The 27,452-nt window shown below is 34.9% G+C and overlaps 1 protein-coding gene and 2 long non-coding RNA genes across 5 annotated transcripts; 2 read left to right on the top strand and 1 right to left on the bottom strand.

Moving 5' to 3' along the window:
• Positions 1-11,275: 11,275 nt before the first annotated feature.
• LOC148304893 (uncharacterized) lies at positions 11,276-12,706 on the top strand. Of its 2 annotated transcripts, XR_015838285.1 has the most exons (3): positions 11,304-11,708; positions 11,838-12,073; positions 12,397-12,706. It is a non-coding gene; the product is annotated as an uncharacterized LOC148304893 (long non-coding RNA). The 2 variants fall into 2 exon arrangements; XR_015838284.1 differs by lacking the exon at positions 11,838-12,073 and having other exon boundaries at positions 11,276-11,708.
• A 5,128-nt stretch (positions 12,707-17,834) lies between these two features.
• On the bottom strand, positions 17,835-19,265 carry LOC148304894 (uncharacterized). 2 transcript variants are annotated; one of them, XR_015838277.1, is made up of 3 exons: positions 18,833-19,236; positions 18,468-18,703; positions 17,835-18,144 (listed from the first exon to the last, which is right to left on the bottom strand). It is a non-coding gene; the product is annotated as an uncharacterized LOC148304894 (long non-coding RNA). The 2 variants fall into 2 exon arrangements; XR_015838276.1 differs by lacking the exon at positions 18,468-18,703 and having other exon boundaries at positions 18,833-19,265.
• A 15-nt stretch (positions 19,266-19,280) lies between these two features.
• Positions 19,281-26,097, top strand: Tsen54 (tRNA splicing endonuclease subunit 54). The gene is made up of 5 exons (XM_088267525.1): positions 19,281-19,343; positions 19,515-19,679; positions 21,288-21,435; positions 22,444-25,016; positions 25,348-26,097. Exons 1-5 carry the CDS (start codon positions 19,318-19,320, stop codon positions 25,511-25,513), a joined length of 3,078 nt encoding a protein of 1,025 aa, XP_088123651.1. The 5' UTR covers positions 19,281-19,317; the 3' UTR covers positions 25,514-26,097.
• The last annotated feature ends 1,355 nt before the right edge of the window (positions 26,098-27,452 follow it).

Here is a 27,452-nt window from a genome sequence, read left to right on the forward strand (position 1 = left end):
CTCAATATCCATTAAATTGACGTAATATTGGGACATTATTTCCAATCACAGAGCCTATTTACTTAAAAATCCTAGTTCTCACCTACATTCCACACAATCCCAACTTTGTTTGCCAACATTCCCCAAAACAAAAACAAACACCTTTTTCCAACACATTAAGTCACCCATTGGGAACCTATAATCGAAGAATTCACGTTAGAAGTTATTCAGGAACATTAAAAAACTATTTTTTTTATACTTTATGACTATCGGAGCATAGCGGTATTTCTTTTAAAAAGAATGGCTACAAAAATGACAGAGATGAGTAATATCGACGATTTTAAAATTTTCGATGTTAAAATCCAAAATAAAAACAAACCTTTTTAATTTTTTTAAAATAACTAGTAGAAGAAGATTTAAAATAAAAAAAAAATCAGAGTACACCAACCTATCAATCCTACCAATTTCATGACGACGCGCGACGAAGAGGAAGAATTTTCTCGACTTTTTTATGTTTTCAGGACTTCTACAATGTCAAGGAAGTTGGAGTGGATCCATTCCCATGTTAGATGCCTTGGACATCCTTGGCGCTCCATGTTACTAAGCGCCCTAGTGCATCACACGACCTCAGCCCCTTGAAAGTTGTTACTAGATTGGTTTCTAAGCCTCCAGGCTTAGAAACTCAAGAATCTGGCAAGTTTTGAAAATAGGTGCCTGAAGCGAAAGTAGTATGACTTTGTCAGGAATGAGGACGTGAAGACGAGAAGAACCCAACAGCTCCTCATACTGGAAGTCTTGAAGAAGAGAAGATGGACACGGTTGGGACATGTCCTTAGAATGCCTCCTGAGACCATTAACCTCTCATATCTTTTCTTCCAACCCCGAGGATTCCGGCGCCCCGAAAGGCCCCTGACGACCATTCACCGACTATACGCGGAACTTCGGGATGCCGGACTGACCTGGAAGGAAGCCAAGGATATGGCGCATTGCAGAGTGACTTTGACTTGATGGCCATATGCTCCACCTAGGGAGAGAAAATGGAAAAAGAAGAAAGACATCGTGGGCTAAAATTAAACTACGAGTAAGTTAAACAAAGGTTAATGCGTAAATGACTCAGACGAATGTGTGGAAAATCATTGTATGACAGAATTAAAAACGAAGGTATAAGAAAGGTATGTAGGTAGTATGGACATGTGGAGAGAATGGATAACCACAGAATGACTAAGAAATATATGTGTGGCGAATGTGAGCGGGAAAACAGAACGAGGACGGCTGAAAAGACTTGCCACGATCAGATCAATCAGAACCTAAAATCTGACGGTGTCAAAAGTCTGCGTAATCAGAGGGCATGTATGACTAGATTTATGGATGTGAAGGAAGCGAGGAGGGTATGTCAGGACAGAAGAGTGTGGCGTTCTATCCTCTCTGCGAGAAAACGCGTGATGGTAGTAGTTATTCAAATTAAAATTATAATAACATCGCGGTTGATTAAATAATTACATGTATGCTTGTACGCCAGTGCGATTGTTACGAGACGGAATAATAGTGCTATTATATTTCAGGCTTTTGTAAAGAAAACCGCCGGCAGTCGAGTCGTGTTGGGTGGAAACTTGCAACGACTCCTTCCATCCAGACCCACTCCAACCTACTCCCGACCTACTCCCAACCTACTCCCAACCTACTACCAACCAACACCCACCTCTCTCCGCCCCACAACCAGTGTTGCCAGGTGTTCGGTATTCTACAGAACCGTTCGGTATTTTAACACCGTGTTCGGTGTTCGGTATGACAAAAATACAATAAAAATAAGTATGGGCGGTTCGGTATTTTTTCTGATTAATTTTTCTCCCTTATAAACGAAGCTTTTGTTAACCAAAAATATCGTTCTGTACTTCGCCATATAACAGTTTGACGGCAACTTTGTGTCCAGCTGTGGAAAGGATGTTGCTTGATTGGAATGCCATCAAAAGATATTTTCGTGAAGAGGGTGAGAATGACTGCAATAAGATTATTTGGTCATTCGTTGCTAATGAAAATAGTGGATTGAAGAGTGCGGGACAGTGGTTATACATTAAGTGTGGACATGGTGGATGTAATGTCAGTCTGACATGTCGTGAAATGCATGGGGCAGTTAAAGCAAATAAGACATTGCTGGAAGCATGCATTAGTGGGAAAAAGTATAAGTCATATAATAATAATAATTTGGATAAGTTGCATAGCGCCATTTTCGTAAAATACTACCTCAAGGGCGCTTACAGAGACATGGATAGTAATAATAATAATAATAGGATGATGATGATAATGATATACAAAAAAATGGATTGAAACGTCGTCAATCGGTCTCGGGCCGTCGAGTCTGGAGCCGGGAAAAGATGAGCCGACAAATCAAAACGCCTTCCTCTTGATCCCATGGGCTGGAGAATGGCCAAGTTAGGTTAGCTAGTTGCTCTTGTGCAATGGTACTTTGTATTTTAACTTAATAATATAAATAAACAATTAAAACTTTTTTTGCTGTCTGTTCGGTATTTAATTGGAAAAGACCTGGCAACCCTGCCCACAACCCTCAACGGGGACAGCGAAACGATCATGTAACAAATAGCATTCAAATCTCTACCTGGGGCCTTTTGTGCATATTCATTATCATTATTAATTCATACTTTTTCCATCGATGTTTGCAATGCAATAACTTTTGATTATCTTTATGCCGTTTAGTTAATTTTATAATGAATACTGCATATGCGCGATGGTCTTTTTAATGGATATAATACCTCCTCTATAATACCTCCCATTTGAATATTTTATTCAATAATGATATTTGAAAACATTAAACGAGTTTATGTGACGTTTTAACCAAAACCACATATTTCGAATTACCTATCGATTTGTGGGCCGCGTTGCAATATTGGAAATTATAAATTAAAGTGCACGAGTTTTGAAAATTAGAACTAACGTTTGAAGTATGACTGTCATTCATTCATTCAAACCTTTATCCGCACCCGATGGTGCATAGGACACTGCATCTTATATGTTATATTGAATAAATAATTTTTAATTTTCCAAATCCGTAGTGTAATGGTCAGCACCCTTGGCTACCGTGATGGAGGTCCCAGGTTCGATACCCAGGGGGGGTCAAATTAATATAAGTGATTTTTCACTGCAATATTTATTCAATTTTACTTTTTGACTTTAGTAATAAAAAACTACAAGAATTTAGTTTTAAAATATGTAGATACTCGTATAAAATACTGTAATTGCAAGACTGTTCGCGGCGATGGCTGACATGGTAAAAAAGCGGACACCTATGTTACGATTTTAGTTGATTTTCGTCTTTTCGTCGTAGCATTGTATGGTGAAAATGTTACATTTAAACAATGAAGCAATAGCAATTAAAGATTATATTTATATTGTTTATGCGACATTACGACTGGAAATAGTTCCAATTAGCTACGTAACGTACTGCATCACATGTGCATACATTTAATGATGATGAGATTCACTTCCCGTCGTAGGTACATTTAAAAAAACAGACTTCACTATTACAATAATTCAAAAAAATATGTTGTGTGTTAATAAAATTATACGTAACTTGCTTTTACCCGCCTTAAGACGACGTCTTCTTACATAAATATAAAACATAGTAAAGTAGGAATTATGCAAACAATTTTAAAATTCGTTTGCTCACTCGATGTCACTTCAACACATTTTTTCTCTTACACTTTAGTATTTCACTGCTCATTGTGAAGCTGATCCAGTTCATCCACGGTGATGGTACCGAAATGTTAGTAGGCAGACCAAAACCTTTTTTCACGTGTACTTATCGATAATCTTCTTCTTTTTTCTTCTCTAGTCTTCTGTCCTCGATTGCTGGATATAGACCTCTTCCGTATCCTTCCATTCCCTTTAATTGCTGTCTGCAGCCAGTTTCTACCATCCACAGCGACTCTGTCGTCGGACCATCTTTTTTGAGGTCTTCCAACGCTATTTTAGTCTCCCAACGTCTCCATCTCAAAAAAATTGGGGTCGATCTTGTGGGGTCGTGTCCTGTCTTGCAAATGTATAGATCTATGTATGGATCTAATTAAATTATATGAAATCTTAAAACGACAAAATATGAATATTTGAGTTGGATCTTGTTCGTGCTCAAAAATACGTCCCATTGTTATTTAAAAAACCAGGGCTGTCCAAACCAGATACAATCTCGGGCCTATCCAAATAACTAAATAGTTTGAGGGCCGCGGAATTATTTCAGAGAAAAAATTTAAATAAATATACATTTCGGGAATTTCCCTAATAATAATGACAAAACTTTTTTGGATATGAACGAATATTTCATTACTTTATTAGGGATTCTGTAAAAATAAAATAATGTTCTACAAAGTAAGTTTTGTAAAAGACAAATTTTCGTATTTGCAGAATATGAAAAACGTAGAGCAAGGACAGCCTTTCCTTAAAACACAGAGAATAGAGACGTTTTCAGTAAATTTATTTATTGGAAGTGTTCAGTATCATCCTTCAAAACCATGACGTAATTTAAAGTGAGAAATAATTTGTATATATTTATAAATTGTGAGAGTCGTTATAAAACCCATATGTCATGCTATGCGTAAAATGCGCCATCAATCATCTGAAAATAAACATTAAAATTGGATCAGGATGACAGGGAAATTGAGGAAACATAATAGAATGAAAGATCTCACGGAAATACCATTGATATTTTGTTAAAGGAATTGATACCTTTTACCGGAGCTCCAAATTAAACGATACCAAATCGGTTCAGGTCTGGAAAAGTAAAGAAAAAAATTATTAATTAAAAAAAATCGAATATTCGAATTTATTCCGGATATTCGCCATTTTTTAATATCTATATTTGGTTTATGAACACTTACTTAATGAGGCGGCATACTTACTGATTCTGTGATTAAATTATGGTTTCTCCTCTCCATCAAGAATTTCCCGATCAAGTAGCAACTAGAAAAAGCTTATACATAACGGGATCAGTAGGGATATATGTGGAAATATTAAGTAAAAGCCAAAAGAAAAGGAATCGGTTGCAAAAGAAAGGGAAATTGATGATAATTCAATTTAATGTATTGTTTCTACGAGTATAAATATTTGACCACATGACATTTCACTTTGAGTAATGTAACCGTAAACATCGTTATGAACGATGTCTGGGTTCCGAAGATTCAATTTTTTATACTTACATTAACTGTATTCAATGGCCAAAGGAATGCTTTTTGTTATGGATTAGGAAAATTGATAGAAGTTAAAACAAAATTTTTGGATGAAGAAATTATTGCTACAATATGTAAATAATTATATCTCAGAAAAATTGCACACCATTTTAACCACTGAACAATACACAGCTCAATATATTAAAAAAATCTTTTGTAAGGAAACGTCATGTTTTGCTTTATTTCATTTAAAACTTGTGAAAAAGCAACTTTAGCTTAAAGCAGGTTTTCAAGAAAAAAATATTAAAAAATTATAATTATAAATACATTTGTACATGTACAATATGCATTGTTTATAATATATTTTCGTGTTTAAAAAAAATCCTTATTCTGATTCAAATCCCAGAAATAAACATCACATATTTCTGGGGTTTGAAATAAGGGTTGTACAGAAACAACAATACCAATTAACTTATAAATAACGAAGTAAAAGAATATTATTATTTCCATCGTTCGATTTGTAACCTACCTATGAGCCTTTGTTTCAAATAAAGTTGAAAATTTTAAACTACATATTCTATGGTTAAATTTTGACAGTTGCTGTCAAAAACTGCTGTCAACTTGACAGCAGTTTTTCACCGTTTTGGCATATATCGCCGACTTTTTGTATTGGCTTAAATGCCACCGTTATTAATATCTAATGAGCACCGGCGAATTACCGATAAATATAATTCCGAACGTGATTACGATAAACCAAAAAATGCTTTAAAAAACGAATATCACAATCGAGCCAAAAATGGTAACAGTATCAGCTGAAAATTTGGAAGATAAAACATAATTTTACACCGTGAATGGATATATAAGATAGGATGATAAGATTTTGTATTATCGCGCAGCAGGACGACGCAGAGTAAACAAATACCCAGCTGGCATTTTATGTTGTCGTACCATTCTAAAACTTTTAAGGTTACTCTTTGTATGACGTAGAAAGGCCAAAATGTCTGTACGAATAGTAAACGTGACCAGCTTTAAGAGAATGCAATTACGAAACCAAGTGCGATAGTAGCCGTATATCAAAGCCTAAAATAACAGGAATCTGATAGATTAAAGTTCAAAACCTTTTCAACAACACTGAGAATCGAAGATCTGGACGCAATGAAAGAGTGAATACTCCAGTGGAATATGATAAACCTTCCGTTAATCATGTATTTTTTTTCTATTACTTAAGCTCTCAATAGCGGACATAAACCACATTACGTAACTGCAACTAGTAAATACGTCCACACTCTTTGAGTGTGCAATGGCTTTGAGTAATCCACCTCAATCTGCTCCTACAGTAAAGCACGGCAGCCTGTTTATGGACATCTGTGGCGTTCAACATATGCCTTTTGTTTAATACACAACTTTGTTAAACTAGAGTAGGCAGATAAGGAAATTGCATATGTTCACTGCTGTTACATGCACATTGTCTTCCGCGGAGAATTTGCAGTCAAACGAAGTGGTTCTCGTTTGACAATAAGTTGATAAGTCTTGAGATTTTTATGGCCATTCAGATACTGAAAGCATTTTTCTTATTTGTTACGATACTTTAATGGGACCCAGATGATGGGTTCTGCATTTTGTAACAGTAAAAAGCGCCAATAACACAAAATCAATACTAGAAAAATTATTTTTATATATTTATCTTTTAACTGATGAGTTTTAATGAAGATTTTATTTGGAAAAACGGCAGGTTTTTAATTTCATTAATTGAGGCAGGTTTTTAATTTAAAATATATGATATTAAGATATGTTTGAAATATACAAAATACCGACATTGTATATTTCAAACATATCTTAATACTACTAGAGTCCATATACATAGAGGTCATAAAATAATACGGTAAAATTAGTTTAATGCGTTCCCTCAGACGAATGTGTGGAAAATTCATTGTATGAAAGAATTAAAAATGAAGATATAAGAAAGGAATGCAAGGCTGAACGAGGAATAATTGAAAAGATTAGGAAGAGTTCTTTGCAGTGGTATGGACATGTGGAGCGAATGGATAACGAGAGAATGACTAAGAAAATATATGTGGCGAATGTGAGAGGGAAAACAGAACGAGGACGACCGAAAAAGACTTCGAGTTGACCATATGCTCCGCCTAGGGAGAGAACATGGAAAAAGAAGAAAGACATCGTGGGCTAAAATTAAAGTACGAGTTAGTTAAACAAAGGTAAATGCGTAAATGACTCAGAGGAATGTGTGGAAAATCATTGTATGACATAATTAAAAACGGAGGTATAAGAAAGGATGGTAGAGCTGAACTAGGGATAATTGAAAAGATTAAGGAGATTTTTTTAAGGTAGTATGGACATGTGGAGAGAATGGATAACCAGAGAATGACTAAGAAGTATATGTGTGGCGAATGTGAGCGGGAAAACAGAACGATGACAGCCGAAAAGACTTTTTGTACGAAAAGAAAAGTTTGTATGAATATGCAACCCCAACTGCCCTAGCCATTGCTGCAATTTTCTTTTCCTTTTGATGGCTCATGGTGACAACATGCTCCACGTATGGAATAAACATCATAAGAATAAAAATAGTCATTAATGATTCATTTAACTTTGAGTTATATTGTAAATATATAATAGCATTCACTATGCCTGAAGTGGACTAAATTTTAGATATTAAATTGGATAGAAAAGAGTAAATCCAAATTAAATAAGTACGTGAGAAATCCAACATCAGGTTATGGTTTTTTGGGATTGGAATTTGGTTGATCAATTACTTTTCTGAAGTCTTTTATAAAAGTATATATCAATGTCAAAGGTTGTTGGTAATAAATCGGCTGCAAGTTGTGTATACAAAGGAAATTGAGTGCCCTTAATGCTTAAAACGATTAGATTAAAAGAGATTGTTTGCTGTTTATTTCTTTATTTGACTAAATATAAATGACAAATATTTTGTTAATTAATTTGACAATTATTAACAATTTGACAATTATTTTTTGATAAACAAATACAAACTTTTTTAAAGCAATTATTTAAATTGATTTATATAGTGCAAACAAATTATTATTATTCAGTTATAATTTGGCAGCCTTGGCTGGTGTGCTTATATTTCACAGGATTTATTTTGTCTGCGATCTTATTACTTCAAAAAGGCATCTAAGCAGTTATTAAACTAGTTGACCGCAGTTGAGTTAAAAACTAATTTCGGTAAGCTATTTCTGTCTGAAACTTTTCTGCTGGATAGAAAATTTTTCATTAGTTGAGGTGTAATTGTAGATAAAAGAGCTTTTTAGTAATGACCACTCAGATTTGATAAATCTCCTGAGGAGTACAAACATAAAACCCATTTAAGATTTTACAAGTCTATTAACATCCGTAAATTGACCCTCTACCCCTATCTTTGACAACCTAACCTTGCATATATGTTTATAGTATAAAATGAGAGACTTAAATTATATATGATGTAAAAAGAAAATGTACATATTGAATAGATAGAATTTATACATTTTTGGAATACTGAATAAATAATATAATATCACAGAGAGCATATTACTGCATTTTTTTATATGCACTATCTTTTAATTTTGTGGGCTTGCATTTCTACAAAATCAGCACACATATTCAATTCGGCCATAGGGCTACTTTCATTGCCTTCTTGCATAAAATAATGCTGTAATCCGGCTATAAATCTTCTTGCCTCTCGGTTAGTCACAGACACAGGTACATCATCATCATCATCTTCATCTAATTTCTGATGGTTCGATTTGATGACATCAATAGTTGCAGTGTCACAGTCTTCATTTTGATTGTAACATGGTAAATTGTTATCAATTGCTAAAAATTCTTGATAATTAACAAAAGGTACATGTAACGTTTCCTGATTATCCTCATTGTTCATGATTTCGGAAATCTCTAAAGGTTTTAAGCCACAAACAGCGAAACAGTTCTGTATGGTGCTAATTTTTATAGCTCGCCAACTATCAGCGACAAACTGTATCGCTTGCAGAAGGGATATTTTTGCGCTAATCTCTCCGGCTGATGAGGATCTTGTTAGTAAATTTTCATCAATTAATTCTACTATGTAATTTATCAATTTTCCACGGTAAAGTGTCTTTAAATTTTTAATTATTCCTACATCCATTGGATGCACTAACGATTCGGTACCAAGAGGAAGAAATTTCAGCGTTATATTTTTTAGATTGTCCAAATGACGGTGTGGCGGACAATTGTCAATGATTAGTAAAACTTTTCTTTGCTCAAGTTGTAATTTTACATCCCAACTCGAAAGCCAATTATGAAATATTTCAGAACTCATGCACGCATTTTCGTTGGCATAGTATTCTACCGGCAAACCTTCCATTCTTAATCCCTTAAAGCATTGAGGCTTACTATTTTTTCCTATGACTAGTAACTTTCGTTTGTCGGTACCTAACATATTTGCACAGCATAATACGGTAATATGGTCCATCGCCTTTGCATAACTAGTGAGTGCTGTGTATTTGTAACATAAGGAACCGTCAGGCGTTGCACGAAAATAGAGTCCAGTTTCACCGGCGTTGTAAATATCTTCGGCATTAAAATTCTCTAAAAAAGTTTGAGTTTTCTCACTTTTCCATGATTCAGCACTTACGTTATCCACATTACCTTTTTGGGAGGGCGGTTTTTTAAACTTAATATTGTGTCTCGCTTTCCATCGAGACAACCAACCATTAGTAGCTTTGAAGTCATTGTGACCCAGTTTCTTAGCTATTTCCTCTGATGTGATCATCAATAGAGGGCCGCTGATAGTCACGCCTCGTCCACTGACTATGGAAAACCACCGATCTAGTGCTTCTTCGACGTCTGGATCCTTTCCGTCACGTTTCCTTTTGTACGTTCCTGTCTTTCCTTCCAGTAACGCCAATTCCTCACGCAGTTGACTTTCTTGTTGTAAGAGACGTGAGATGGTAGATTTAGGTACACCGGTTATCTCAGCGAGCCGCCGTTGACTTGTGTTAAATGGCTGGCTTTTAATTTTATCCAGCAAAGCAATTTTACTTGACAGTGTCAAATCATTTCTTGGCATCTTGGCGAATTTTTAAAATAAAATTGACATTAAGCAAATTTACATATGAGAGGCAATAAAATGACAGAATTATATAAATTACAATACGAAATATTCAAATAACGATGAAAAATAACACCCGAACTGGCAAACGCGCCTAACCACAATTCGAAATCTGACAGCTGTCAATTCTCAACCATAAACTTTTTGGTTATTTATTTTTTGGTACTTATGATTTTTTCACATCTGTGTGCTTTTTGTGTTATCTTACTACTTTTATGAAATATTTTTTTCGTTTTGATTCGTCCAATTAATTTTACTGCCCATTTATGGTAGCAACGCCCAAAGATTAGATATTATTAAAAAAAGGCCCTCCGGTCTTTGGGCGTACTTGCACTAATTTGTAATTGACGCTAATTAATTCGCTAATTGATAATAAATAAATTAAAGCCACCATAGATAACGCAATAATGTCGACCATTGAGCTTTACTAGGCACTGCGGGAATAACGAATCAAATTTTTATTCATGTTGTTTTCTCCTAGTGTTATTAACCGGGCTGAACCGGAAAAAATCTGCGTAAAGTAATATATTTTTCTAAAAATGATTTCACCAAACAAAGGGTTTATAATAAAATAAATGTACAATTTTTTTTAATCCAATAATACTGCTTTCAGGAAAGCTTAGAAGATTTGTGTGTGAAAATGGGAATCGAGTTGTGGCTAAATGGGGGTCGAACCTAAAGTTTTTATTCGGAGTCTGTTATACCTACTGAGGGACCACAACCCGATTCAAAGTATTCTTAATATAAAATGTTTTTTTATTTTCCGTATTACATATTATTATTATGCACATAGTTTTAGTTGTGAATAGAGTATATAAGGTCCTTGGTTCGATTTCCTACGGGAATCAATTTGCTTTATATAATTACGATTATCAGTCACAAAATTAATATAGCTTTCCATCCAAAGCCTTTATCGAATTAGGAATTTAAAAAACCCGAAAACGCTGTCGGAAAATTCGGGTGCTAGCTCGCTTATAATATTGTTTATGGTATCTGTTAAATTTGATGCTGGTCACTCACGACGAGGAAAATAGTAGATTTTGTTACATTTTCTCTGGTTTTGTAACGTTCAAGTACGAAATTCGGAAAGACGAAAGATTTCACTGCCAACCTGGCGATATGACGCGAAATCATTAGTATATAATGTTTGTATATAAGCTTCGTTCGAGTCTGGCCGGGCGGCCGTTATGAATTCATTGCACAAACTAATTTATATAATTCATTGTAAACAATAAATGACAAGCCGGGTGATCTCGTGTTGAAAATAACTATTATATATTGGAAATGTGAGTACTTCATTATTGGTAAGGCGTTTCCTCTCATTCCGCCGTTTGCTAAACAGCTGTCAAACAAATTACGCAAGAAATTTGTCTCGACTGCTGCTCAAATAAGCGCTAATTAGAAGAAATATGTATTCTATAACCTCCGGAATGACCCCATCAACAGCATTGCAGGTAATCAACTGTTTTTGTTGTTGTTTTTCATGCCTGAAAAACTGTGCAATCTTCTTTGTGTGAAATGTCATTTTGACAGTCCGTTGACAGCGAGTCTGTTTTTATTATTGTTTTTATGTTATATTTTAGGTAAAGTACGGACAACCGGCATAGTTACAAGCACATTTATTGTCATATAATGTTATTTATTGCACTATATGCATATAAAATAAGATTCAACAAACACAAAAGATGTCATTCAAAAAATAGCTACAGCACGTGGCGTATAGATTTTGAAATGGTTTTCCAGTTTTACTTATACAGTTACAAATGTCAATTTACTAGTGGGTGCAATGCTTGCCCATGTTTTGTTCACAAAGAAATAGGTATGGATGATAATTAATAAATAATATTGGATATATGATGAAAGAAGACCAGCCCGACGAAGCTTGCAATCGCAAAACCGGACTGGACTCTTTTGCTGACAAATTTCCAGCCCCCATCTGTGCTCCACGAGTAGTTTTATGATGAGGTTGGAACTCTTCATATCAACCCCTCCGAGAAGCCTGCCACTGTATACCTTATAAGACCATCTTAGTGTATACCGGTGTCTGATATCCTCATCATCGGAGATCGCTCAGTGGGTCGTAATGCTAGCAATTATTTTTCAAACATAAAAACTAATTCTGTAACTTTGTTACCTTTTCAGACTCTTGCAACTATTGGCAAATGACTTGTCGCGGCAGAAGGGTTCCATTTCCCCCATTGTGTTGGCGCTTTGGACAGTTTCATTTCCTAGCGCTGGATCAGAATATATAAACTACAGAGGACGATTCGGCATTGTTTTATTTGGATGTGTAGCCAGTAATTACTGTTTTAGTGTTTGCAGATATGTATAGGCAGATAGATGATATAACCATGAAACGTGTGTTATTGCACAATTTTCTTGGGAGTTATTCATCGTGACTAATATATATGTATACTCTCCCCCCTGAAAATAAACATATTATGCTCTTAAATATGTTTTTATTTTGTTCATTAATGACCGAGATCCTTGAAAAGTATCATCCTATCCCGCTCTCTGTGATCTTACAACATTGACCTTAATTTTTTACAGAAATGCAATCTAAAGTAACTAACTGACCATCACGCCGCTTCCGCAGGGATAGGCAGAGAGAATAGAACACCACACCACGCTACTCTTGTCTTTGTACACATTCTTCTTTACGCATCCCCTCACACATCCTCCTCCCAACCCTTCTCCGCACCCCAAAGGTGCATAGGGCACTGCATTATATAGAAGCAGTGTTATCTTGATCGTTAAATACACGAAGGAAAGGTGATCAGCCTTTCGCTTCAGGTACCAGTCCAGGGTCATATTAAATATATATTTGACTGAAAAATCAATAATATTTATTGCGACCCTCTTGGGAATCAAACCCGGGACCTCCAGCATGGTAGCCTAGAGCGCTAACCGCTACACTATGGAGGCGGACCTCATACATACCCGCCGATTATTCGGATTCCTGAATTGACCACTTTCAATTATTTTAAATACTTGATCATGCCAAGTTTTGCCCGGTCATCCTCTGCTCATGTTCCCAACAAGATTCGCCTCATAAATTTCTTTTACAATCCTTTCTTCGCTCGTTCGTTTAGATCTTTTATAACTAACTAACTAACCATCACGCCGCTTCAGGCAGAGAGAATAGAACGCCACACCACTCTGTCTTTGCAAACATTCTTCGCCTCTTCCACGTTCATGCATCTCCTCATACATACCCGCCGATTACTACGACTCCTAACCTGACCACTTTCAAGTATTTGGCATACCTGATCGTGCCATGTTTTTCTTGGTCTTTCTCGGCATAAATTTGTTTTACCGTTCTTTCCTCACTCATTCGTTCCACATGTCCAAACCATCTCAACGCACCTTTCTTAATTTTATTGATAATGGTTATCTCCGCTTTGGATTCCTTCCTTATTTCACTATTCGAACATCTATCATACATCGTTTTGTCGCACATTCTTCTGAGAGATTGCATTTCGACTGCACTCAGTCTACTTTCATCCTTCTTTTGCCAACTCCATGTTTTACTTCCATACATTAGAGTTGGAACCAGGACTCCGTTGTGCACTGCCAGTTTAGCTTCCGCTGATAGGCTTTTATTTGCCATAACTGATATTATTAGAGGGTATTTCTTTTTCATCGAGAATTTTAATGACTTCCTTTAATCTGACTCTATCGAATGCTTTAGTAAGACCTACAAAGCAGAGGTAAGCTGTCTTATTGAACTCTATTGCTTTTTTAACTAATTTGTCTAACAACAAATGTGTTGAACTTATTTACGTCCGAGTTCACTCGGTTTCTCAGCGTCACGTATTTAGCATATTCTTCTGGTGACGGTGAGCTTCTGTATTTCAGATGGCTTTTCTTCGGCGAGTTCCTTGACTTCATCAGTAAACCATTTTATCAATAATGATTATCTCAGCCTTGCATTCTTTCCTTCTTTCACCATTCGAACATCTATCATACATCTTTTTGCCTCACATACAAATAAAACTAACTAACTAACTAACCATCACGCCGCTTCCCCGCAGGGGTAGGCAGAGAGAATCGAACGCCACACCACTCTGTCTTTGCAAACATTCTTTGCCTCTTCTACATTCATGCATCTCCTCATACATACCCGACGATTATTACGACTCTTGACCCGGCCGCTTTCAAGTATTTGACATACCTGATTGTGCCAAGTTTTCCTCGGTCGTCCTCTGCTTCTTTTTCCAACTACATTCGCTCCATAAATTTGTTTAACCGTTCTTTCTTCACTCATACGCTCCACATGTCCAAACCATCTCAACACACCTTTCTTAATTAATAATGTAATAAATAATATATATAAATAATAAATAATGTATGTAAAAATAAAAATAATAGATCAACCTGGCTGATCGGTGATAATATGCGTGAATAGCCTATAAATAAAAAAAAGACATTCATAATAACAGCAATGGGGGCGCGAGATAGAGACAGGCATGAATATAGAAAGAGGTAGAAAGACATTCGCCGGAGCTAGCGGTTGAGTTCGGCTTCGTCCACAGAACCAAAGATCAATTAACGAACATCTATTTACTTATATTTCTTCTTTTTTTATGGCTATTCACCCTTCTAGCCAATGCGAGTTATTTTTTATTTATATATTATTATTTTACACTTTTTACAATTTAAAAAAGATAAATGTTTGAGTTTTTATTATTTACAAAAAAAACTTCAATTTCATACTATTTCTGTGAGCCTGAGCGGCTCATTATTAGAAAGTGGTATGAAATTGTGGTAAAGTGGTTCGAACCGAAAAACTTTGATTAAAAAATCCGAGACACTAGCCACGGGACCACAACCCGATACAAGCCGTCATTAAACGGGCACCCAATGAAATAAGATCTAGGTCTCCAATTAATGCCCTGCAAGTGCAGGCCTCTGACGCCCCCTCGGAATTATTAACTATCATTTTTTTAAATCAGAATATTATATTTTTTATTCGAAAATTTTAAGATAAATTTACATGTCAAGTATTGTCTTCTCAATCCAATTCCATTTTCCACTAACATCTCAATCTCATAGACCTCCCCTAACAAACAAAATTAATTGAAAATCATTTGTAAATGTGTATGAAATATATAAAATAACTAACTAAACAAACCAACTTAATAATGAAGCTGACCCCAATTACAGGAAAACAAACGATTTCAATTCAAATCGTATCGGGTTGTGGTCCCGTGGCTAGTGTCTCGGATTTTTTAATCAAAGTTTTTCGGTTCGAACCACTTTACCACAATTTCATACCACTTTCTAATAATGAGCCGCTCAGGCTCACAGAAATAGTATGAAATTGAAGTTTTTTTTTGTAAATAATAAAAACTCAAACATTTATCTTTTTTAAATTGTAAAAAGTGTAAAATAATAATATATAAATAAAAAATAACTCGCATTGGCTAGAAGGGTGAATAGCCATAAAAAAAGAAGAAATATAAGTAAATAGATGTTCGTTAATTGATCTTTGGTTCTGTGGACGAAGCCGAACTCAACCGCTAGCTCCGGCGAATGTCTTTCTACCTCTTTCTATATTCATGCCTGTCTCTATCTCGCGCCCCCATTGCTGTTATTATGAATGTCTTTTTTTTATTTATAGGCTATTCACGCATATTATCACCGATCAGCCAGGTTGATCTATTATTTTTATTTTTACATACATTATTTATTATTTATATATATTATTTATTACATTATTAATTAAGAAAGGTGTGTTGAGATGGTTTGGACATGTGGAGCGTATGAGTGAAGAAAGAACGGTTAAACAAATTTATGGAGCGAATGTAGTTGGAAAAAGAAGCAGAGGACGACCGAGGAAAACTTGGCACAATCAGGTATGTCAAATACTTGAAAGCGGCCGGGTCAAGAGTCGTAATAATCGTCGGGTATGTATGAGGAGATGCATGAATGTAGAAGAGGCAAAGAATGTTTGCAAAGACAGAGTGGTGTGGCGTTCGATTCTCTCTGCCTACCCCTGCGGGGAAGCGGCGTGATGGTTAGTTAGTTAGTTAGTTTTATTTGTATGTGAGGCAAAAAGATGTATGATAGATGTTCGAATGGTGAAAGAAGGAAAGAATGCAAGGCTGAGATAATCATTATTGATAAAATGGTTTACTGATGAAGTCAAGGAACTCGCCGAAGAAAAGCCATCTGAAATACAGAAGCTCACCGTCACCAGAAGAATATGCTAAATACGTGACGCTGAGAAACCGAGTGAACTCGGACGTAAATAAGTTCAACACATTTGTTGTTAGACAAATTAGTTAAAAAAGCAATAGAGTTCAATAAGACAGCTTACCTCTGCTTTGTAGGTCTTACTAAAGCATTCGATAGAGTCAGATTAAAGGAAGTCATTAAAATTCTCGATGAAAAAGAAATACCCTCTAATAATATCAGTTATGGCAAATAAAAGCCTATCAGCGGAAGCTAAACTGGCAGTGCACAACGGAGTCCTGGTTCCAACTCTAATGTATGGAAGTAAAACATGGAGTTGGCAAAAGAAGGATGAAAGTAGACTGAGTGCAGTCGAAATGCAATCTCTCAGAAGAATGTGCGACAAAACGATGTATGATAGATGTTCGAATAGTGAAATAAGGAAGGAATCCAAAGCGGAGATAACCATTATCAATAAAATTAAGAAAGGTGCGTTGAGATGGTTTGGACATGTGGAACGAATGAGTGAGGAAAGAACGGTAAAACAAATTTATGCCGAGAAAGACCAAGAAAAACATGGCACGATCAGGTATGCCAAATACTTGAAAGTGGTCAGGTTAGGAGTCGTAGTAATCGGCGGGTATGTATGAGGAGATGCATGAACGTGGAAGAGGCGAAGAATGTTTGCAAAGACAGAGTGGTGTGGCGTTCTATTCTCTCTGCCTGAAGCGGCGTGATGGTTAGTTAGTTAGTTATAAAAGATCTAAACGAACGAGCGAAGAAAGGATTGTAAAAGAAATTTATGAGGCGAATCTTGTTGGGAACATGAGCAGAGGATGACCGGGCAAAACTTGGCATGATCAAGTATTTAAAATAATTGAAAGTGGTCAATTCAGGAATCCGAATAATCGGCGGGTATGTATGAGGTCCGCCTCCATAGTGTAGCGGTTAGCGCTCTAGGCTACCATGCTGGAGGTCCCGGGTTTGATTCCCAAGAGGGTCGCAATAAATATTATTGATTTTTCAGTCAAATATATATTTAATATGACCCTGGACTGGTACCTGAAGCGAAAGGCTGATCACCTTTCCTTCGTGTATTTAACGATCAAGATAACACTGCTTCTATATAATGCAGTGCCCTATGCACCTTTGGGGTGCGGAGAAGGGTTGGGAGGAGGATGTGTGAGGGGATGCGTAAAGAAGAATGTGTACAAAGACAAGAGTAGCGTGGTGTGGTGTTCTATTCTCTCTGCCTATCCCTGCGGAAGCGGCGTGATGGTCAGTTAGTTACTTTAGATTGCATTTCTGTAAAAAATTAAGGTCAATGTTGTAAGATCACAGAGAGCGGGATAGGATGATACTTTTCAAGGATCTCGGTCATTAATGAACAAAATAAAAACATATTTAAGAGCATAATATGTTTATTTTCAGGGGGGAGAGTATACATATATATTAGTCACGATGAATAACTCCCAAGAAAATTGTGCAATAACACACGTTTCATGGTTATATCATCTATCTGCCTATACATATCTGCAAACACTAAAACAGTAATTACTGGCTACACATCCAAATAAAACAATGCCGAATCGTCCTCTGTAGTTTATATATTCTGATCCAGCGCTAGGAAATGAAACTGTCCAAAGCGCCAACACAATGGGGGAAATGGAACCCTTCTGCCGCGACAAGTCATTTGCCAATAGTTGCAAGAGTCTGAAAAGGTAACAAAGTTACAGAATTAGTTTTTATGTTTGAAAAATAATTGCTAGCATTACGACCCACTGAGCGATCTCCGATGATGAGGATATCAGACACCGGTATACACTAAGATGGTCTTATAAGGTATACAGTGGCAGGCTTCTCGGAGGGGTTGATATGAAGAGTTCCAACCTCATCATAAAACTACTCGTGGAGCACAGATGGGGGCTGGAAATTTGTCAGCAAAAGAGTCCAGTCCGGTTTTGCGATTGCAAGCTTCGTCGGGCTGGTCTTCTTTCATCATATATCCAATATTATTTATTAATTATCATCCATACCTATTTCTTTGTGAACAAAACATGGGCAAGCATTGCACCCACTAGTAAATTGACATTTGTAACTGTATAAGTAAAACTGGAAAACCATTTCAAAATCTATACGCCACGTGCTGTAGCTATTTTTTGAATGACATCTTTTGTGTTTGTTGAATCTTATTTTATATGCATATAGTGCAATAAATAACATTATATGACAATAAATGTGCTTGTAACTATGCCGGTTGTCCGTACTTTACCTAAAATATAACATAAAAACAATAATAAAAACAGACTCGCTGTCAACGGACTGTCAAAATGACATTTCACACAAAGAAGATTGCACAGTTTTTCAGGCATGAAAAACAACAACAAAAACAGTTGATTACCTGCAATGCTGTTGATGGGGTCATTCCGGAGGTTATAGAATACATATTTCTTCTAATTAGCGCTTATTTGAGCAGCAGTCGAGACAAATTTCTTGCGTAATTTGTTTGACAGCTGTTTAGCAAACGGCGGAATGAGAGGAAACGCCTTACCAATAATGAAGTACTCACATTTCCAATATATAATAGTTATTTTCAACACGAGATCACCCGGCTTGTCATTTATTGTTTACAATGAATTATATAAATTAGTTTGTGCAATGAATTCATAACGGCCGCCCGGCCAGACTCGAACGAAGCTTATATACAAACATTATATACTAATGATTTCGCGTCATATCGCCAGGTTGGCAGTGAAATCTTTCGTCTTTCCGAATTTCGTACTTGAACGTTACAAAACCAGAGAAAATGTAACAAAATCTACTATTTTCCTCGTCGTGAGTGACCAGCATGACATTTGTATTCAAGTGTTCTCGTGAGTTTGTGTAATGGCTAGTAATGTGAAATTATTATCGTAAGTTTAAATACCTATTTGTATTTTCTAGGATTTTGTAACCACTGTTATTTTTTTCCGCACTGTATTTTTAGATTATTTTTACATCAATGTACTAATTTATAAATTGAAACTCGTTCACAACATTTTGAACTTTGAATGTAATAATTGTTTACGTCATTTTCCTTTTAGTGGCAAGCAATTGGTGGAAACAGGCGGAAAGAAGTCAGACTCTTTTCTTCCTACGAAAGGAACAAAATCTGTTATTCCCAGTGGAACTTGGCTTGAAAAGAAACAAGTCGAAAGCGCACTCGAAGCCAGAAAATGTGTTCTGGGTTGGCAAAGAGTGGAAAAAAAGTAGGTGGACTTTCAGTTAGAATTATATCTTTATATTTCCATATCTATACATTGCAGCCGTTTCAAATATTTCCTGACCACTAAAAGTATTTTTTAAGGTTTCTTTAACCATACTGTGCTGAATATGAATTTGTACCATAAAAACCTAAATAGAACAAAATAAAAATATGTGCGTGATCAAAAATTGTTCTTAGATCAATGTTGTCCAAGATCTTAATGCCATATTCAGATTTCATCCACTCCACATATGGTGATCTTTACAGTTTAATTACCCAATTTAAAATGTCATTTATCAGCCCGTTACAATGATGTACACAATAAAAAATCTCAGATTTTATAATCTAATAATATAAGTTTAAAGACAACAAAAAACTTAATTAAAATACTGGTCTGGAGCATACTGTTGTATGGAAGTGAAACGTGGACTATCGGACAGGCAGAAAGGGGTCGGCAGAAGGCGTTTGAGATTTGGTGCTACAGGCGCATATTGGGGATTTACTGTTCGGAATGTTCCTACATGTGTAGGAAACAACGAAGTATTAAGCACGGCTGGGGAGTCTAGATGCTTACTAAATAAAGTAGCACAACAGCGAGTAAAATGGATAGGTCGTAATTTAAGACACTAAGGCCTGCTTCTTACAATTGCGGAGGGCATATGCAGAGGCACAATCTGCAGAAGACGACCCCGCTTAAACTACATGGACCAAATTATCTCCGACTTGCACTGTAGCGGGTACGCCGAGTTGAAGAGACGAGCAGAGGATAGAGACGGGTGAAGACTGACCATAAAAGAAATAAACTAATCATCACACAGATTGTGACCTGCAAAGAAGACTATGATCTAACCAGCATCATATTTTTCATTCTATTAATTAATATCTCAGTAACTTTAAGGAACATAATCAAGGTGTTTTTCGTAATCTTCAAGTAAACCTTTATATCATTCTGCTTAGTTCAATCGGTAAAAGCAGCGGACGGGACATCTGAAGGTCCCATAGTAGCTTGTTACTTTTATAATTGACATACTACTACTACTACTACCATCATGCAGTTTCCCCGCAGGGGTAGGCAGAGAGGATGGAACGCCACACTCTTCTGTCCTGACATACACTCCTCGCCTCCTTCTCATCCATATATCTAGTCATACATGCCCTCCGATTACGCAGACTTTTGACACCGCCAGATTTTAGGTTCTGAATGATCTGATCGTGCCAAGTCTTTTTCGGTCGTCCACGCTCTGTTTTCCCTCTCACATTTGCCACATATATTTTCTTAGTCATTCTCTCGTTATCCATTCGCTCCACATGTCCATACCACCGCAAAGAACTCTTCCAAATTTTTTCAAATATTCCTCGTTCAGCCTTACATTCCTTTCTTATAGCTTCGTTTTTAATTCTGTCATACAATGATTTTCCACACATTCGTCTGAGGGAGCGCATTTCAACAGCGTTCACTCTGCTTTCATCCTTCCTTTGCCAGTTCCATGTTTCTCTTCCATACATTAGTGTCGGTACATTTTTTATTTCTTTATTTGTTCTTAAATCCTGTGAAGTTTTTCTTTTAACTGACTCCACCGAAAAGCCTTTTCTAATTCTGTTTTTATTACAGAAGTACTCTAACACAAGCGGAATGGTTGGAGGAAGATCAGAAAGCTCTTGTAACCGAGCAAAAAGGAAGTCAATGGCTGCACATGGGACAGATAATCAATTACCAGCTGTATTTATTACCCGAGGAAACATTACACTTAATGGAGATGGTTAGTGAGGCTTTTTAAGGCAGCTATATCAGCCAACAAATCAGATATTTGATCACTTTTCTGCATACCTTTTTTTTCTTTCTTTATTTTAAATTCTTTTGCATTATACAGCATAATATAAAATACAAATACAATTTTTTTTAATATGAAATATAAATACAAAAAAGATCCCACAAAGGCATGGCCTGTGTGTGGGTATACAATATACATAATTTAGGTCATAGTAAAGGGCACTGGCAAGAATACAATAGATTTTATAAGAAGTAGAACTAGAATAATAGTGTTAATATAAAATACAAAAATACAAAATACTTGACTAACAGAAAACAATAATAAAATAAAAAACTAAAAAATTAATTTAAAAACTTAAAAAAAAATACATGAAAAAGTAAAGTAAAAGTAAAAAGTTAGCAAGCATGTACTACATGAGTGATACGTCTACAAGAAAAAGGAGCTTAAATCTGTTAAATTTGTCAAGTCGTTATATCACTGCTTTTACATCCAACTAGGCTTGAGACGAAACATCTTTAGTTTTTAATATAAAGAAGATGGAAGTCTGTTCATTTCTGGGTTTACGACCTAGCATTTGGCTGACATCCACCTGTGTAACATTCACCATTCTGCCCATTATCGAACATGTATGTAGGGTTTATGATTCCACTCTGGATGCTGTTTCTTTTCAGAAAAGAATCTCACATGCATTAATGAAGGTTTTTGCTAATTTAATAGATTTGCCTATAGGGTATTTTCTATGAAATTCTTGTCACTTGTAACATATCTATATACATATACTTTTCGAAATTAGAGTAATGTAGGTTTACAATCATGGGTAGAAACAATTCTATACTAGTTCATTTCTAAATTACTGATTTAAATGATTTCTTCATATATGTACTGTAATTCACAAGAATTACAGTATGTAAAGTATCGTATAAAGCAGCCAGTGAAATGTCTATTAATTCAATCTTGTTTATTAGTATTTAAATTTTTTATTTCTTTTATTTACAGAATTCTTTGGAACTCAAATATTACGGTATTCCAGTTTCGATTCAGCAAGCATATTCTTTGCTGATTGGGAAATCAGTTTCATTAAATGAATACAGAGTTTATTCTTTACTTTCCAAACAAGGATACAAACTGATCAGATATAATGAAAATAGAGAGTATGCCAAAGAGAGTGACACCAGTAATTCAAATGTTCCGGAAAAAAATATTAATTTTTCACGAAAAGATGGTACTAATGGCCATGATAAAATGGATGTTGAAGAGGAAAATACCGATTGTGATTGTACAGATTTAGTTACGAAAGAAAGTATCACAAATAATAGTTCTCAGTCTTCCCCAAAGCAATCAAACAATTGTGATACAGATAACAGTGTAGATAAAATTGACAATGTATGTGTTGAAAGTATCATCGAACCAGTTTTAACAACGGTTGCAACACCTATCGCAGGGGAGAAAGATGTCTCGGAAGAAAGTGAAAGTATATTGAATGTCGATGCTTCGGATGAAAGAACATGTTGCATGGATATCGATAGTTCCAGTGATGATTGCATGGTGATAGATAATTCCCAAGATGACCAAAACAATTTTGTGGCAAATACAAATAATCTAAATAATGAAATTGATGTATGTTCAAATTTTTCACAAGATTCAGATCCTGTTGAGGTGGAATGTGTGCCATCATTTTCTCACAAATTAAAAATATTGGAATCTTTACCAAACTGTTATCGCAAGAATGTGCTATATTTAAAAGCCCCAGATAAAAAGTACATTCCTCCAGATATTACGCTGCGCAAGAGTAATTACTTGTTGGTACTGAATAAGTTGTCAAATAAAAGCAATATGAATGATGTTGACAGTAATGGTGTTAATTTTTACGAAGAGTCTTCTAATAGTCGTGATCCTTCATTAAAATGTATCACAAATTATAGTCACGAAGATGCAGTCAGATCAAACTCAAATAACACGCAGACTGATAGAAATATAAACTCGCATTTTATGGGACGCAATAATTTTGCAAACAATACATATTTTTGGAATCATATTTTTCACCAGTTGTCATCTAGGCAAGCTAATTTTTTTAACAATTTTCAGTTTCCGCGAATGAACGGGATGTTCGGGAGAATGAATAATTTTTCCAACAATTTCGGTCAGCGACCTTTTTTCTTTACACCATTTAACAACCGACCCCGCTTTGCTACCAATTTCTTTTTTCAACCTTTCAGCGTGTTCAACAACAGATCCAATGTGTTCCCCAACAATTTGGGACATAATTATCCGAACTTTAATTCCTGCGGTTCAGAAAGAGAAAATAATTTTGCGCAAAATTTCAATAGCTATAATGCCCAAAGTCAAAGCAACCAAACTCGTAGAAAACGTTGCAGGAGTCAGAATAATCGTTGTAATAATTGTAAAGTTCCTCTTCCGGCAACTGTAACAGTTTCCGAAACTCCGGATGTGACAAACAGCGATAACCGATCTAAAGAAACTATTTTTCGGCAATTAAAATCTCTGATCTCAAGATATTCTTTAATGAGTCCGAACGAACAGTCTGATGATCTTAAAAAAGCCTTAGAAATGTCCGTAGATAAGTTTAATGAAAAGTTTAACGAAGATTATACTCTAGATTTTAAAATGCCTCATTGTTTATTGAAAAAGGTGACGCATCACAGTGATAAGTGTCAGGAAGTGCCCTTAAGTAGTGTTCTACAGCTTAGTTCTGATTCGGATTGTTCGCCGTGTAAAGTTAGACTGTTAAATAATCATTCGCCGAATTCAGATTCCAGAGTCAAAAGAAAGGTTAGAAAAAAATTAAGAACAAAGAGATGTCAATCAGAATCCAAGATGACATTTCGAGTCAACACGGAACACAGTTTTTCCGATTCGGATAGTGATATGCTTAGCTCGCCGAGTGATAGCAAATCAGAATGTACAGAAAGACCCAAACAGTTAGATAAAATAATTTCCAAAGAACGCAAAACGACATTTAACGAAATGAGTAAAAATTATTTGGAAATAATGAATAGAAATAAGAAAAAGGTTGTTTGCGACCATTCCAAAGATGCTAGCGTATTCGGCGCATGGTACCCTAAGAAAGATTCTTGGAATAAACCCGTCTACTCGTCTACCAAACACAAACATATTCCCATGCCGAGTACAAATCTCAAAATTAGTTACGCTATTCTTAATAACATCAGAGAATTGAGTTATGAAAAAGGTTGTTCTATTCAAAGTTGGGGACAGGCCAAAAGGCTGTTTCAGAGAAAACATGATTCTGGTACGGTGTGCATTAGTGACGACGAGTCCGCTCCCAATGAAACATCAGACGCGAGATTGAATGAAATCACCATCAAGATTGATAACACGCATCCGTTAGTGAGACCAGAGGACTGCAAATCCGTTTCCACTGTTTTGGATAGGTTGCAGATCATAAACTCCGCATACGATGACCAGGAACTCCTCGGAAGTACTGCAGAAGGTGACAGGTTGAAGATATCTTACGATATGTATTTACCTAATTTAAAAAGTTTGAAAAAGTCCGACTTACCTCTGCCATCGTTTAGCATCATCGTCTTAAGGTGAGCATGCAAAATTTGTGAATTTTTAAAATGTTTATGAATTTTATCGTTTTATGCTTTTTAAATTATTTTTTCATGGCCCTTTTACTTGTTAAATTTTGTTCAGTGTTAATCTTTGTTTGTTCTGTAATACAACTGTACATTTCATTTTTCAGTGTTTCAATACGCATACCTTTGTTAGCTTACTTCCTCAATAGCTCTCTTGCTCGACAGTATTAATATTGAAGTAAATAAAGTAACCTATGTAGGCTTCATATTCAAACGCCAAATCTACTTATACCAGTAATCTATATGTTTCAGTATTTCAATATGCATACTTTTATTTTTTCAGTGATACAACTCCCATACCGGGTCCAGCCGCTTTGTCGAAAATCAGCGAATCTCTTCCTGCGAGCGTTCCATTCCTTATTGCTGTGGTTACATTTGACGCTGTTTCATTCATACAGATGGAACACATAAATTTACCAAATATGATGCGTTCTGGAGAAAATATGTAAGAGAGTATATTTAAAAAAATACTATATCTGAAGTACTACATAATAATTTATTTTATCTCCATTGTCCAGCAAACTAAGCGTTGACGATTTTGAAAATGACATTAGTCATTTTAGTATATCTTTTTGAGTTCCTTTGCATTTTTATTTTTATAATTAGGTACGCGTTTTACCTTTGAATCATTTGAGCATTAATAAAAAATAACATATTGATATGTTATGAGACAATCCAGTTACAATTGTAAAGTTAGGTTTTATGTACATGCAATACATATTATTTTACATTATAAGTCAATTTATAAGTTTCATACAAATAAATACATATTTACCTTTTTCTTAAATCCAAAAATCCGTTATGTAATTTTAGACATAACTTAAAAAAATACATATTACTTAAATATGATTTTGTTAAATATGTTATCAGGTAATTTAATTTTGTCCTAAAAAAATATTTGCATTTTTTAAAAATTTTAATATGGGACTTGTATATATACGTTTTTTCAATTGAATAAATATATGTTTCTCAATATTTAGTGTAAAATAAAATAATAAAATAAAATCAAATACATAGTACCTTTTAAAAATAACACTTGTATTTTTTAATCTTTTTCAATTTATTTTCAAAATATTTTGTTTGTAATTTGCTGTTGTTATTTCTAGTCACACAATATGTAAATTTATTGTGAAAATAGACTCATGTAAAATATTTTTTAGGACGTTTGACGATAAATATAAACATGTAATTTTTCAAGCCAGTATGAAAATAAAACAACTAGTTAATTAAGTATTATTTATTTTTGTAAAAGATATATAAATAAATAATATCAAAATAACACGTGTTTAAAACTTAACCCAAAAGCTATAAATAATATATTTTAACATGATTTTTGTATTTTCAAGTTCGATGAGCGTTATTACCTAATTTGGTGGTTCTAGTTACCAGTCTGAAGTTAATTTTTGCACACAATCTTTGCAATTTTATTTTGTCTCTAAACAGAGACTTGGTGCTATTTGTTATTGTATATGCAGCAGCATCTCTTTCCTATACAGCTTTTACCTTCCAAATTCCCTTATATAAAATACACAATATTTCTTTCCAAAGTACTCAATCTTTCTTTTCTTTAGTGTCTATAAATCATCTCTCCATGCGTCTAAAAACATCTTTATTTCAAAAACTCTTGACCCATGATATTTTAAGCATTTCTCTATTTCTATTCTTTGCGATAGTTTGGGTGCGAACCCAATGCCATAAAGAAACATCATATTTCATACATAGAGAAGAATCATACAGTTCTCATGCACAAATAGGAAGTCTCTTATTACTATTGCTAAGAAAAGGTCAAGCATTTTGAAGAAACAGTTTTTTGCCATCTCACTGGTCATAATTTCCAATAGCCTAGATATTTTACTAGTAATTTATGGCATTTTCCTACATATTATAATTTGTGCTGCAGAAGTAGTGAGGTAGATGCCAATATATTGTAGAAGATTCAAAACCAACATTTTTTATGAATTTTAATAATACTGTTTGGTTCTTGTGTAAAGTAAACCATTGACATAAAATATGATTTTATATTCAACAGAAGCATATATTAAATATCGACAGTCACAAAAATAATACAAGTAAAATATGTACATATTAGGACATTCCTGTGTAATAAGAAATAACAGACCTACTATGTACTAGTATTGGTGTAATACATATGCTTATTATTATAATTTGCAAATATTAATTTTTAAATAAGGTACAAATCAGAAAAAAAGTTATAAAATGCAACACTGCAAAAAAGCGCAATATAAAATCATGCTAATACAGCCTTAGAGTTTAATTTTTCTACCATGTTTAATAAACATGTTTTTAGTGACTGTCGAAAAATGTGCGTTTTTATTCATAAAAAAATTGTTAAATTTTATTCATTAATTAAATAGTTATTTTCTACAA

The sequence above is a fragment of the Brachycentrus maculatus genome, unplaced genomic scaffold, assembly GCF_059751285.1.
Source record: "Brachycentrus maculatus isolate JH-2025_06_01 unplaced genomic scaffold, ASM5975128v1 h1tg000299l, whole genome shotgun sequence".
Taxonomy (NCBI): domain Eukaryota; kingdom Metazoa; phylum Arthropoda; class Insecta; order Trichoptera; family Brachycentridae; genus Brachycentrus; species Brachycentrus maculatus.

What these genes read in the sequence shown, in the direction of transcription:
- Tsen54 (XM_088267525.1), top strand. Translation starts at nt 19,318, where the DNA reads ATGGCTAGTAATGTGAAATTATTATC. An exon ending in TGGCAAAGAGTGGAAAAAAA is followed by an intron (nt 19,680 to 21,287) that starts GTAGGTGGACTT and finishes TTTTTATTACAG; the next exon opens with AAGTACTCTAACACAAGCGG. An exon ending in CATTACACTTAATGGAGATG is followed by an intron (nt 21,436 to 22,443) that starts GTTAGTGAGGCT and finishes TTTTATTTACAG; the next exon opens with AATTCTTTGGAACTCAAATA.